Source organism: Sturnus vulgaris, chromosome Z, assembly GCF_052056855.1.
Source record: "Sturnus vulgaris isolate bStuVul1 chromosome Z, bStuVul1.hap1, whole genome shotgun sequence".
Taxonomy (NCBI): domain Eukaryota; kingdom Metazoa; phylum Chordata; class Aves; order Passeriformes; family Sturnidae; genus Sturnus; species Sturnus vulgaris.
This window is the reverse complement of record NC_142283.1, coordinates 27,502,362-27,514,673: the sequence shown is the minus strand read 5'-3', so window position 1 is coordinate 27,514,673 and position 12,312 is coordinate 27,502,362. Positions and strand designations below refer to the sequence as shown.

At 44.3% G+C, this 12,312-nt stretch overlaps 1 protein-coding gene across 6 annotated transcripts in view; it reads right to left on the bottom strand.

Moving 5' to 3' along the window:
• The window catches only part of MCTP1 (multiple C2 and transmembrane domain containing 1), a 222,866-nt gene extending 211,429 nt beyond the window's left edge, over nucleotides 1-11,437 (bottom strand). For 5 of the 6 annotated variants that reach the window (XR_015799421.1, XR_015799420.1, XR_015799422.1 and 2 more), the window contains exon 1: nucleotides 10,839-11,432. Coding sequence is in view for 3 of the 6 variants with exons in the window: in XM_088156368.1 (XP_088012494.1) it covers nucleotides 10,839-11,417 (579 nt within the window). In the remaining 3 variants the exon portion in view is untranslated. Of the gene's footprint in view, nucleotides 1-10,838 lie in introns of all 6 variants that reach the window. The other variant, XM_088156371.1, reaches the window with a different exon arrangement.
• Nucleotides 11,438-12,312: the final 875 nt, after the last annotated feature.

The window sequence follows — 12,312 nt, the reverse complement described above, 5'->3', positions numbered from 1 at the left end:
TTTATCCCCTTCTACACTATGTGGAGGCAGGGGCAGCTCAAGTGATAAAGCCTTGGGTGTTAACTAATCAGACTGCCTTTGCTAAATGTAGGTCCAACCTCCCACTGCTTTCAGTGTGGTTTTTAACAGTCCATTGTATCATACAACTTTCCCATTGGGTACTGCATCACAGGGAATATGATACCAACTCAGTACCACAGTACCATGCTCTCTGGCCAAGGTGTCTCTGTGAAACATTTTTAATATTAGTTTCATTGTTCAACTCAGTTCTTTCTGGGGTGCCAAGTCACCACAGGACTTGGTCTTCAAACCCCAAGATGGTGTTCAGGCAGTGGCGTAAGGCACAGGGTACGACTCCAGCCATCCAGCAGTTCTTTAAACCACTGTAAGCATGTAACGATTGCCATGGCAGGTTTGTATGGTGTATGATGTAATTAATCTGCCAGGCCTCCTCGTATTTATATTTCAGCCATCATCCACCATATCACAGTGGCTTTGCCTGCTTGGCAACTTGATTGCAGTGAATGTTTCACAGTTATGGATAACCTCAGTCATTGTTAAGTCCACCCCTTGATCACAAGCCCATTCCAATTTTGCCGCTCTTCCCTGATAACCTGAGTCCATCATGCAAGAAATAATTCATCATTATGCTGCCAGTCCAGATCCACCTGAGACACTTTAATCTTCACAGCCCAATCTAACTATCCCTTGCTGTGATGCTCTTCAGTAGCCCAACTCCTGGGTGCATGTGCATCTAACTAGATGTACTTTTACAGCCAGCTTCTCTACCTAGCCAATGACAACTCACCACAGTTCATCAGCCCAGATGGGCTTACCTCTGTCCTGCCAGTTGGTCCTTTTCCATTGGCCCAGCTACCCCTGAGTGCATTTATTGTCATCCACAAGTCAGTGTAGAGGTAGAGCACTGGCCGTGTCTCTGATTCAGTGATATCTAAAGCCAGCTGGATGGCTTTTCAGCTCTACAACCTGGTGTACCTTGTCCCTCCGTAGCTTCTGTGATTTGCCATGTAGGACTCCATAACGTAGCTTTTTATTTTGAATATATTCCTATAACAGAGCAGGAGCCATCACAAAATAGAGCATATACTCTTTTTATTTTCTGAAAAATTATGGTTAATTATGTGGTGAGACATCCTCAGCACACGTCACCTTTTCCTTTTGCTCTCCTGATAACAATCCAAAATTTTCACCTTTGGGTTCATGATAATTTCCAAGATCCCTGAGCGATGGCTGTTTCCTGTTTAAGGTCACTGGGTGGTCAGAGCAATCGACTTACTCCATGTAGTATCAGTGACATGATGTGTAAATGGAACTCCCCTTCGAACATCCAGCTCAGCACTGGCAGTCAAGGTGCCAGGAGGAGCTGAGCTTTGGTGTCAAGCACTCCTAAAGCAGCTCAAACCCCTTCAATAAACTGTAAGCATCTCATTTTCAATTAGGGTTAGCAGGCTGGATCCTTTGTATCCCCGACTCCAGAAACCCAAGGTTTACCCTTGAGTCTCTGTGGATAATTTTTATCAGAGATCCAGGAAGGATCCTGGCCGCACTGCAGAGTCTGTTTTTACATCTTGTTCTATCCTAACTGGCCCATGGGCTTACTGCATTTATCCTCCCCTGTTCCACCGCCCAAACTGGGTACAATTATTAATGAATTCCCAGAGGTGCCACCCCAGGCCCAGGCAGAAGAGCAACACTGATGAACACACATCCAAATGATCCTCATTGCCCTTGATGTTATCATGTTATACAGTATATCACACAGTGCAGCAACAAAGCCATTCTGATCCCTCTCCCCATTCTGAAAAAGAGCACCATGAAGAACACATACAGGAATGTGTGAGTTAGGTACCACATGCACAGACCAAGCAACACTGTAACCAGAGGGCTTTGTGCCTAACACAAAAAATGCTTAGAACCCTTAGCAGATCTGTTGTTTCCTCAACCCTTTGTTTAAACATGGGTTGAAACCCAGCTGGAAATTAAGCCTTATGCCCCTAGTGAGAGAGACAAAAGGTAGAAGTAGGTTGAGATGACCATTTACTGGCAAACAGCAATGTGATATGAAAACAAACATTAACAGCAACAATACTAATAGGAACTATATGGAGAGGGTGATTTACATGCGAAATGCTCACTGAGTTCAATCCCATGTGACTGCACCACAGTTAGAGATGGAGCTGCCCCACCACTGCACTCAACACTTGCTCCCTGGAAAAAAGGAACAAAATAGCAGCAATCCTCCACGTGGTGCCTTATTCTTCCACTCAAAGCCACATTCCCCTTCTTTGCAGAAATGTAAATCCCTTACTCCTTCCCTCCCCACGATGATATGAATGGTATACCACAGCAACCCCGGGGTGCCTGCAAGGCTCCAAGCTGCAACCTCATGGGAACTGTCAGAAAATTAACACTGTCTTTGGCCAAATCTGGGATAACTTGATACATTCTAATCCTACTCATTCAATACATTACAAAATGTATTATCTTAGTTGTAAAAAAATCCCTTCGCGTCAAATTATCCATGTAGCAGTACTTATATCCATCAGTTTATAAACCACTAAAATTATCCTTCAAGTCCTTTCAACACAATCCACTCTGTGATTATTTTATTTGCTTAAATGACTACATATAAAAGCAAATCAGCAACTACCAAGTAGAGCACCAATGAACAAGACTGCTCACCATCCTTATTAATTACCTGACTCGATAAGACAGTCTTCCTCCTCACCAAAAGAATCACTCATATGAAACATGGGGTGCTTTAACGACAGAAATCCCAGTACTGCAATCCTTTTAGCCCCAGCCCTCACATCTCACACTGAATCTGAACCTTTCAAAACTAGGTGTATTGACAGTGATGGTGTATCATTGCTCCTAAGTCTTTGAAATATGAAACCTCTGGCTGTTGGCAAGGTCATATCAATGTCAGTGTCATGGTTACCGGAGAAAGAGTGCCCATATGGTTGTAGCCAAACTATGTATTCCACACCCACCTACTTAGTCCTGATGAACAGTTAGTGGTGGATCATTTGCAGCAGCTGCTCAGTGCACACCCTACCGCCAGGCTGCAAGCTAGGTGTTAAAACCGGAGTGGCATGACAGCATTTCTTTGTCTTCACAAATTGACTCTGCTTTTATAAGGGCACCGTCTACGGGGGTCATCTTTGTCAATGGGCCATAACGGCTCAACAGCCCTAATGGGGTCATCAAGGACTCCCCAAAACATCCCATGACTTAGGGGATTATAACATTCAATCGAGGAATTCCCTGCCCCGGGGAAGGTACTGAACATTCCTGCTGAATCTGACCATATATAATCTGGGGTTTTGGGACTGGAAGAACAACTACCACCAATGGGCATCTAGAGGAGGAGCCCGAATTTCCACAGGACTACCGCTTTTGACAAGATCACAACCATCATTTAAGGAGCCCTGCAGCTACTGCTTAATTGGACTGCAATCACCATCCCCTGGCCCTCCCAACAGGGGCAAGGTTGTACTCTGACTTTGTCAGTTTAAACCAGTGTTTCTGAACTTTCTGCTTTTATGTAATTTTCCTATTAAATTGTAACTCCAACTTGAAATCTCTCACAAGGTATTTGTGTGGAGCTAATTTCTCCTGCTAGTTTACCTGCAAACCAGCACAATCACCTACCCCATAAGACTTCAATATATACAAATACAGACAGATCATTCTGGTGCACTTGATATGGTTTGTCATCAGTTCACCCTTACAGAAATACACTGAATGGAACATATAATGAGCAGAACACAAACTTCACATTAAAAAAACTCCATACTGGACTAAAGGTGATCTAATTTTTCATTTTGATAAATTAAGTCTACCAGAGATAAGAATTGGGGGGAATTCTGCTTTCTTTTACAAGAAAGAGAAAATATTTCTTTTTTAAACTTAAAAACTTCAGGGCTTACATTATAGCTACCCTGTTAAAATTCCCTAGAAGACACTTGTAATACCCAAAATATAGGATAAATAATAAGATTAGAGAGAAAAAACAGAAATTTACCCAAGAAGTAAAAAAACAAAACAAAACAAAAAACCAACAACAAGAACAAAAAAAAAAGCCACTCATTAAAAAAAAGACATTTGGGTCTATTAATTTATTAGCACATAACACAAGACAAACCAATTAAGCCAGAACTTCCTACAAAGCTGTGTGCTAAGTGACATAGTGGCAGTTTTAAAACTGTTTTAGTCATATTTATTTTTTTATAAGACTAGAAAATAATTCTCTCCACAACAAAATAGTAACTGATAATAAGTCTTACTGGAATGACTAATTTTCTGCATTCAACATTTTAAAGAGAGAGAAAGAATATTTTTCAACATTTCTTGGGAAAAAAGAAAGTCTAATGCTATAACTAAGTTTATGTATCTGTATTTTTAAATTTTAGAAGTTCATCATAGGTCAGTAGGTTATGAAACACACATTCTGAAGTAAGAGTTTTGACATAGTCACTTGAAATCCACATAAAATCCCTGAAACTTAAACACTTCACAGAAGAGTTACAAAATAAGCATTTATTTGATCTTTCAGTGCAAGGACTGTGGCAATTCCTATCCTCCAAACATCTACTGTTTTCCAACATCTACTGTTTTCAATTTACTTATTTTACTATAAACACCTTTATAAATGAGCTGTAAAGGGTGCGGAAAAGAGGAAATAAGGTTTAAATGAGGTCAGAGATAGTCATATTAAGTCAACAGCTACTATTAGTTCACTTCAAAATATCTAAATATTTCACATGAGGATAAATTCTAAAAAATAATGTACCTCACTTTGAAAACTCTGCAGATCTTTAGTTAATTAAGCAAAGGTCATTCAATAATTAAATACAACTCTATTGCGCTGTATCTTGATTTATCTTCCAGTAATATATATACACTGTATTAAAATAGTGTAAACTGACAGTCTGGTCAGATGTTGACAGAGCACAAGAAACAGATTAGTACATACCAAACTGATCAAAGATTAACCTTTTATTAGAGATTAATACAATGAAAAATTGGGCAATGCTGAACATCCTGTAACAAAATCAGATGTCCAAACTCTTGGAGAAACAAATAGCTTTGTTCAGTTGCAACAGCTGTCTTTTATGAAACAAACTTTAGCAACAGCTTTTTACTCTTGGTTGCTATTTCTATGTAATTTAACCAGCTCCATGGTTTTCTCACCCAGCCTAAACATTTTTTCATCTATCATTCCCTGTGTGTCAGAGGCCACATCCCACACATAAATGCAAGCGTTCTCCAGTTTTCTAAAATATTGTCCTCTTAATTTTCAGAAATATGCTGCTCTCAAATCATGCTCCAAATACCTGTGCAAATTAGCTCTCTCCAACTCTTCCTGTTTTGTACTGGCATTTTGTCAGGAAAAGATAATTAATCCCTGACAGTCAGCAGTTTTCCAAATTTCCCACCACCTTCATCTTTCTCAGTGCTATTAAAATAGCGATTAAGATCCTCTTGGGTGACATTATCTGTGTAGCTTTTCATTAACATTTCAGCCTTTTTTCTTTTCTTGTTCTTTCTCCTTCTTTGGCTGGATCATATACCTGTGACATATGCCAGTTATAACAAACAAACCAAGTTTTTCCCTTGTTCAACTTCACGGACTCAAACAGCTCTAAACCAATTATAGATTCATTTTGGTATAGGCAGAGAAACATGGTATGCCAGTCTGGTCTTCAATGGCTATGCATCCTACTCCACACTAAATCCAAATTCCCCTCTCTTCTCTCCAGGCTTCCTTCCAGCTCAGCCTGTACTCTACTACTCTATGACTTCTTTTCTCTTTCCCAGCATCTCAGTACAAGACAATGCTCTTCACCCTCAGTCTCCACATAAAACCCAGCTCACTAAACTCCCCTTCTTTCTGCAGGTCCTCCTCTTGTGCCACACAGTTCACCCTCTTACATCAACTTTATTGACTAAAAGTTATCTTTATTTGCAAGAATGGGAAAGACTCTGTTGGGTCTTTCATCTCTAGTTTTTCACTTCATCTCATCTCTCATCAGTCTGTATTATATATTCTAGACCACTGTTTTCCAGTCTCTGCTTATTAATGAAACAAACAGCTCCATGTGTGACAAAGTTAATGAAACTTGCTTTCTAATGGCTAAGAAATTACAGGTTGAGCAGCAGCCCCAGCCAGCCTCCATATTCTCTCTGCAATAACCCCAGTGCTCTCCCACAATTCCAAGTTATTCACGTAGCCACTCACAGCACTGGAAACATTGAGGGAAGGGGTTAAGAACCTGTCCACCATTTTGGTGTAATGGATCAACCTGGACACATTTTAAGAAGCACGAAATTACAAAATTTGTTGTTATCAGGTTTGTTGTTATCTTGCAAGAAAACACATTGGAGAGAAGTGCCCACAAGAGTGGCAGTCAGACTGCAGCCTGGACATCCCTTCAATTAAGAACCCTCTCCCTAAGCCCTCTTCATGTTCACTGTTGATTCAATATGACATATGCCCAGATCCATGTTCTTTGATTAAGACAGTGAAACACTTGTAGGGTCTCTATTACTGCAAATCTTAAGAAACAGAGATATTTCCATCCTCCTGGTTTTTACTAAATTACTGTGACAAAATACAAGTGACGTAAAACTTTTCATGCAAAGCCACATCTCACATTAAAGAGAAAGGTCATGCTGGCACAGGCACTGTCAGATAAATTTATGCTCCAGCTGGCACGTAAAGGAAAATTAAAAGGGACAAATAGAAAAACTCTTGTTTCACTGCCTTGGGCCATGGCAGCACACTCAGACACTGGAAGCATTGTGAAACATTGCTCCTGGAGTGTTGTCATCTCTTGTTCAGCAGACACCCCAGGAGGCATCCGTCACCATCGACTTAGAGTCCTTCAAGGATGCAGCACACACGTAGGTCTCACCTACATGACAGCAGTGATTGGCTGCAATTTGGACAGTATGAAAAGTTTGGCCAAGGAAACCTGTCTCATAGTCTTTGGAAACTGGAAGAAGAGTGATGTAAAATCATGCACATGCATTCATTTATTTGTCCTCAAAACACACATTTACACTTCCAGTTACTGTTTAAAAGAAACCTAAGTTTTCTGCCAATGAATACTTAAAATGCCCTTTCCAAAAATATTCACACACAGCTCCAAGAAGTATTCACTCTTTAGCAAAGAACTAGGTTAGTATTTAGTGCTCAAATATAATAGGTATTGTTTGCATAAGACTACACTTCTATTTGTGCAGCTCTACTTCAACCAAGACACTAATCCTATTCAATGCAACAGAAGCTTTATTCAATACTGAAAAAACTAGGTTTCTACAAGACTGTCCATACCCAATGCAATATTGATATACCACATTTTAATGAGTTCAAATTAAATTTAAATGGCTTGCTTATGCCAAATATTTCACAATAAAATCTTACATTTTAAGTCTTCCCACCCACTAATTTATGCTCTTTTTCACTGATGACAACTGTATTGTTTCAGCTTAAAAGCATAAAAAATTTGACTTATTGTGGAATTTTATTTCTCTCCATCATGTCCCTTAAATATGTAGTAGATCTTTTTGTGTGCAGATTTGCTAAAAACTTCAAGCCTTGATCCAAAAGAGGTAGTAGCATCTACTTGCTCTCTATTTCAATAAAATTTTACATATATTTTAAAAGAAGTTGCAATTTTATGTTGACTTACTTTTAGGTAATTTAATGTCACTTTAATAATCCTGATATACTTTTTTTCCTTTGGACATGTAAGACTTGCTAGGAAAGACAATGAAAATCCAGACACAGCTGAAAGTCTGTGCTGCTGTGTCCTGGTTCCAGAAAAAATAGAATGGAGCCTTTAATGCTGTTTATTCCATACCACACACATCATCGCTGTGGTCAATGGGGGTGTGGTCCCAGCAGGAAATGCCAAGGAGCAGGAGGGGAAGAGTACCACCTTGCCCAGCACTCTCCAGGGAGAAGGTACTGGGATCAGCCAGGTGGACCTAGCCGCTCTTCACCACCATCAGTCAGTCCCTTTCCCATTCCTCCCAGCTGTGGCTTTAAGATGTGGTGCTGAAGGACAGCAATGCCAAGTCCAAGGTAATATTAGAAAAATATTAGAAAAAAGGAGAGAGAAGGGTCGGCACAGAGCCAAGCTTAGCGAGCCATTCAGAGCCCAAGCCCCAGCAGAGCCGAGTTAGGGCAGCAATGCCAGAGAAAGCTGTGCAGAACCGAACTACTGGAGTGGTCCAGGGCAGCAGCAAGGCACAAGATTCAGAGGGGTTTGCTTGCTCTACTTAGACTGAGCTGGGGAGATGAGAACATGAAGCCACCGGAGCTCTCATGGCCGTTTTGCCTTTGTCTGGAATACATACCACTGTCTCTGGGAAGCATTTCTTCTTTTGCCCCCAGTGTTCGTGGGTGGGACACCCTCTTTTTATATACTTTTCTCGCTACTGATATGGTTATTATGATTTTAGTAAACTGTTATTTTAACTCATCTCAATCATCCCATCTCTCAATCTCATCTTATTGTCTCTCCATTGTCAGAAGGTGCAGGGGGAAAGGGAACAGCTTGGTTGGAGTTTGGTTCCCTGCAATTGTTAAAACCAGCACGTGCTGAAAGTAAAACTTGGATTTGAAAAATGCAAGTTATTCCAAATTAATGCTACCAGACGTGGAATCCCAAATACTCAGAGGGGTATAAAGGCCATGGCTGAGATTAGGAAGGGACTTTACTGCCCTGGGGTACAGCCTGTAAGCATGCAAGGCTTGACTCCGGAGGTATTGAAAACTGGACTGAAGTACTGAACTGGAAACTCCAGCTGCTCACAGTGGAAGGTACTTGCTCTGTTAACAGGTCATTGAGGAGTACCAGACATACTTGAAAACAATCAACAATGCTTTATAATTGGAGTCGTATTTCCCCAAATATCCTACAACTCAGTGAAGCTGGTGAATTAAACTGGATTTAATAACCCAAGTGAGGTTATACTTTAGAGTTGAGAAAAGCAGTGAATAAGCTTATTAAGAAATAGCAGAAAAGCTATTCTGTTTCAGATCATCCGTCTGAAACAAACACAATCAGCAGCTCTGCAAACTGCACCAATACACAAACAAGCTTTTTTTATTATCAAAACCAGCATACCTGGTATCCAGGCATAGCCCAAATTAATACTAGAAAACGCTTGGAGGAATTGTCAAAATCCTGCTAATTAAAAACAACTGTTAGAGCCTAAATTAATTTGATTTAGCAGTTTTCTTTCCAAATGCTATGACTGTACCTTGTTCTAAACAAGGTACACAACTTGCACTTGACCTGTTTCGTAAATAAACATTTACAATTCTTTACTAAACACAACAGCAGAATAACACTGAAAAAAAGTAACATATTCTCATACTGATAGATTCAGCAGTCTTTAAAGCAGAATAATATCCTGTCGTCTTGAACAATAGTACTTAAATACTTAAAATGTGCAATACAGTCTTGTGAGCAAGGGGTTTGGGGAGGAAGGGATTCACTACTACAGGGAAATACCCACTTTATAGACACCTGTAACAATAATCCCACCTCAATAAGCAATGATCTAAACCCTTTATAAGCATTATACAAGAGATAACCACAGTCATTTCCAGTCAGGCCAGTGATTATAACAAAGCAACCCCATGACACAAAGTTAAGTCTAGGTCCCATATTTGTGAAGATGAACTCCTTTGAATTCTGCAGATGAACATTAAAGTACCACTGACCTCAAGGTACACTTGCAAATCACTGCAGAACTACTACCATTCTTCATTAGCATAGGTACTGCTCTGGACACAGCCAAATACATTTATCAGCCTATTTTTGACAATACATGAGCATGCCTTTTACTTCAGCTGCTCATTTCTCCCTGATTATAACACAAGACAATTTATAATAATATTCATTAGTCAGTTATTCCTGAAAAATATGGATGACTGCTTAGAATCACACAAGATCAAAAAATACTCATGTTTTCCACTTTTCTCGCAGTAAATTTATTCCAAGATTCAGCAGCCCCTATCAACAGTAGCTTCACCACGTAATTTAAAAACTGACAGTTGGAAGAATTACGGCTTTGTTCACTGCCTTCTCCCAACAACCAGAACGACGGTCTCATAGACTAAACTGACATCTGTATGAGACAGTACCCAGTGTGCCAAATAATTACCTACCGTCTATTAAATGTGTACTAGCAGTCGTCGTCTGTGTGTCTTGCAGAAATCAAAAGACATAGTGATTCAAATTTGGATAACCAAAGCAGGAAAAAAGCCGAGGTTACCTGAGGAAAAGCTGCGTTAAGAGCGGACACCAGCAGAGACGGCCCTCACAGACGTGCGAGGTGGCCACTGGGGAAAGGCGTGAGAGCGAGGGAAGCCTAACTCCAGCCTCCGAGACACCTTTCCTCTGCATGGTTTATGCAACGAAGGTCTGAGGGAGGTCGCTCCTGCAGCGGAGCAGGAGCACGGCTGGCAGCGGTGTGCGCACGGCTCGGGCCCGCCACACCGCCCGTCACGGCGTGCTGGGGAGGGCAGGGGACGCGGGCGGGACCGTAGCCGCTCCCCCCTTAGGCGAAGGGCACTCTTCAACAGTGAGCGAGCGAGAGGGAAGAGGGGCTGAGACTCAGTCGTGGCCGTCCTTCGCCTCACCTCAGCTCCCTTCCCCAGAGGTCGCCCTCCCACCTCTCTTCACCTCAGCTCCCTTCCCACCTCATCTCCTCTCCCCAGGGATTACCATACCTCCCGCCCGACCTCTTCACCCGGCCCTTTACGCAGAAGGGCGACGCGAGCCGGCACTTACCGCGCTGCTGTCGCCGTCCTCCGTCCGCTGGTCCTGGATCCTGCCGGCGGCGGGCGAGCCCTGCAGCAGCTGCTCCAGGCAGGCGGTACTGGGCAGCGAGGAGCTTTTCTGGTGGGACAGGTGCGCCCCGGGCCGGCGCCCCTCCCTGCCGCCCGCCGGCCCCTCACAGCCGGCGGCGGGCTCCGGGCGGCGGCTGGCCGGCGGCCCCTTCCCTTGGGGAAGCAGGTGCTCGCGCAGGCGGCGCAGGGTGGAGCCGGACTCGCCGGCCGGCTCCAGCGGCTCGGCGGCCGAGCAGCACAGGTTAGGCTGCGAGGACGAAAAGACTCGGTCTAGCACTTGCCGCCGCCTCTTGAAGCCGCTCCACTTGCCGCCAGGCTGGAGGTCCCCCTTGCCGCCGGCCTGCGGCGGCGGGGCGAGGGGCTCCGCAGTGCGGCGCTCGGCAGCTGCCCGCCCGCCGCCGCTCCGGCCCTTGCCCCCCAGCTGCAGGTTCTTCCACAGCCGGGCCTGGAAGGAAGTCGCCGGCTCTGGTTCGCTGGGCTTCTCCCCCGTGGTCACTCGGGGCTCCTTGCCTGGCTCCATCCTTCTCCTCCTGCGACGGGGGCGGCGGCAGCAGCAGCAGCAGCAGCAGAGCCCGCCGGAGCCTGTCGCCCTCTCTCCGGTGCGGGGCGGGCCGAAACGGAGCGGCGCCCGCTGCCGGAATGAGCGCAGGGCTCCGCCGCACCGCCCCCCGCCCAGCGTGGCGCGCCCGAGGGAGGATGGTGCTGCAGTCGTGATGCTGAAGATAAAGGAAGGACGAAGCTGCCACCCTGGCCCATCTGGGCAGAAAGTTTGCCACCCTAAGCCCACCACCCTGGCTGGTCCCTTGGTGGCGGAGGGCGGCGCGAAGCCCGGCAAAAAAGTTACCGGCGAGGTGTAGGCGGAGCGGCGGGTCGCATATAGATATATGCAGCAATCCATACGAGGACTTGGCGGGAGGGGGCCTGCCCTGCCCATCTCCCCACCTGTTTCCTGCCGTGCAGAGGGCCTCCACGTGCGGGATGCTGGGAGGGCGCACGGCCCGGAGGCCGCGCTGGCGGAGAGGGAGCGCCCCGGTGCTGCAGTCTCCGTGGGGCCGGGAAACACCCCGGTCCCTGGGTGAAGGAGGAAATATGAGGCGGCTCCCTAGCCAGCAGGGATCATCCCTGACCTGCGGTAACTTTGTGGATGGAAGGTTCAGTGGAATTTGCTCACACACGTACAGAAAGCGCTACTGGAAATAGCGGCCTCGTTCCTGGCTCTGTCCTTCAGAGGCAGCAGTGGGTACAGAGTGCAGAGCCGGCCCGGCAGCACCCGCCACGTACGGGGGAAAAAGCCCCACAGCTCGTCTGCCGTTCTTGTCTTTTTTAAATGAAAAAAATAATAAGTTTTCTTATCATAGTATGCTGTACTGTGAATCGCTGTATTTTTGGATATTTATTTTTTAATTCAAATCACA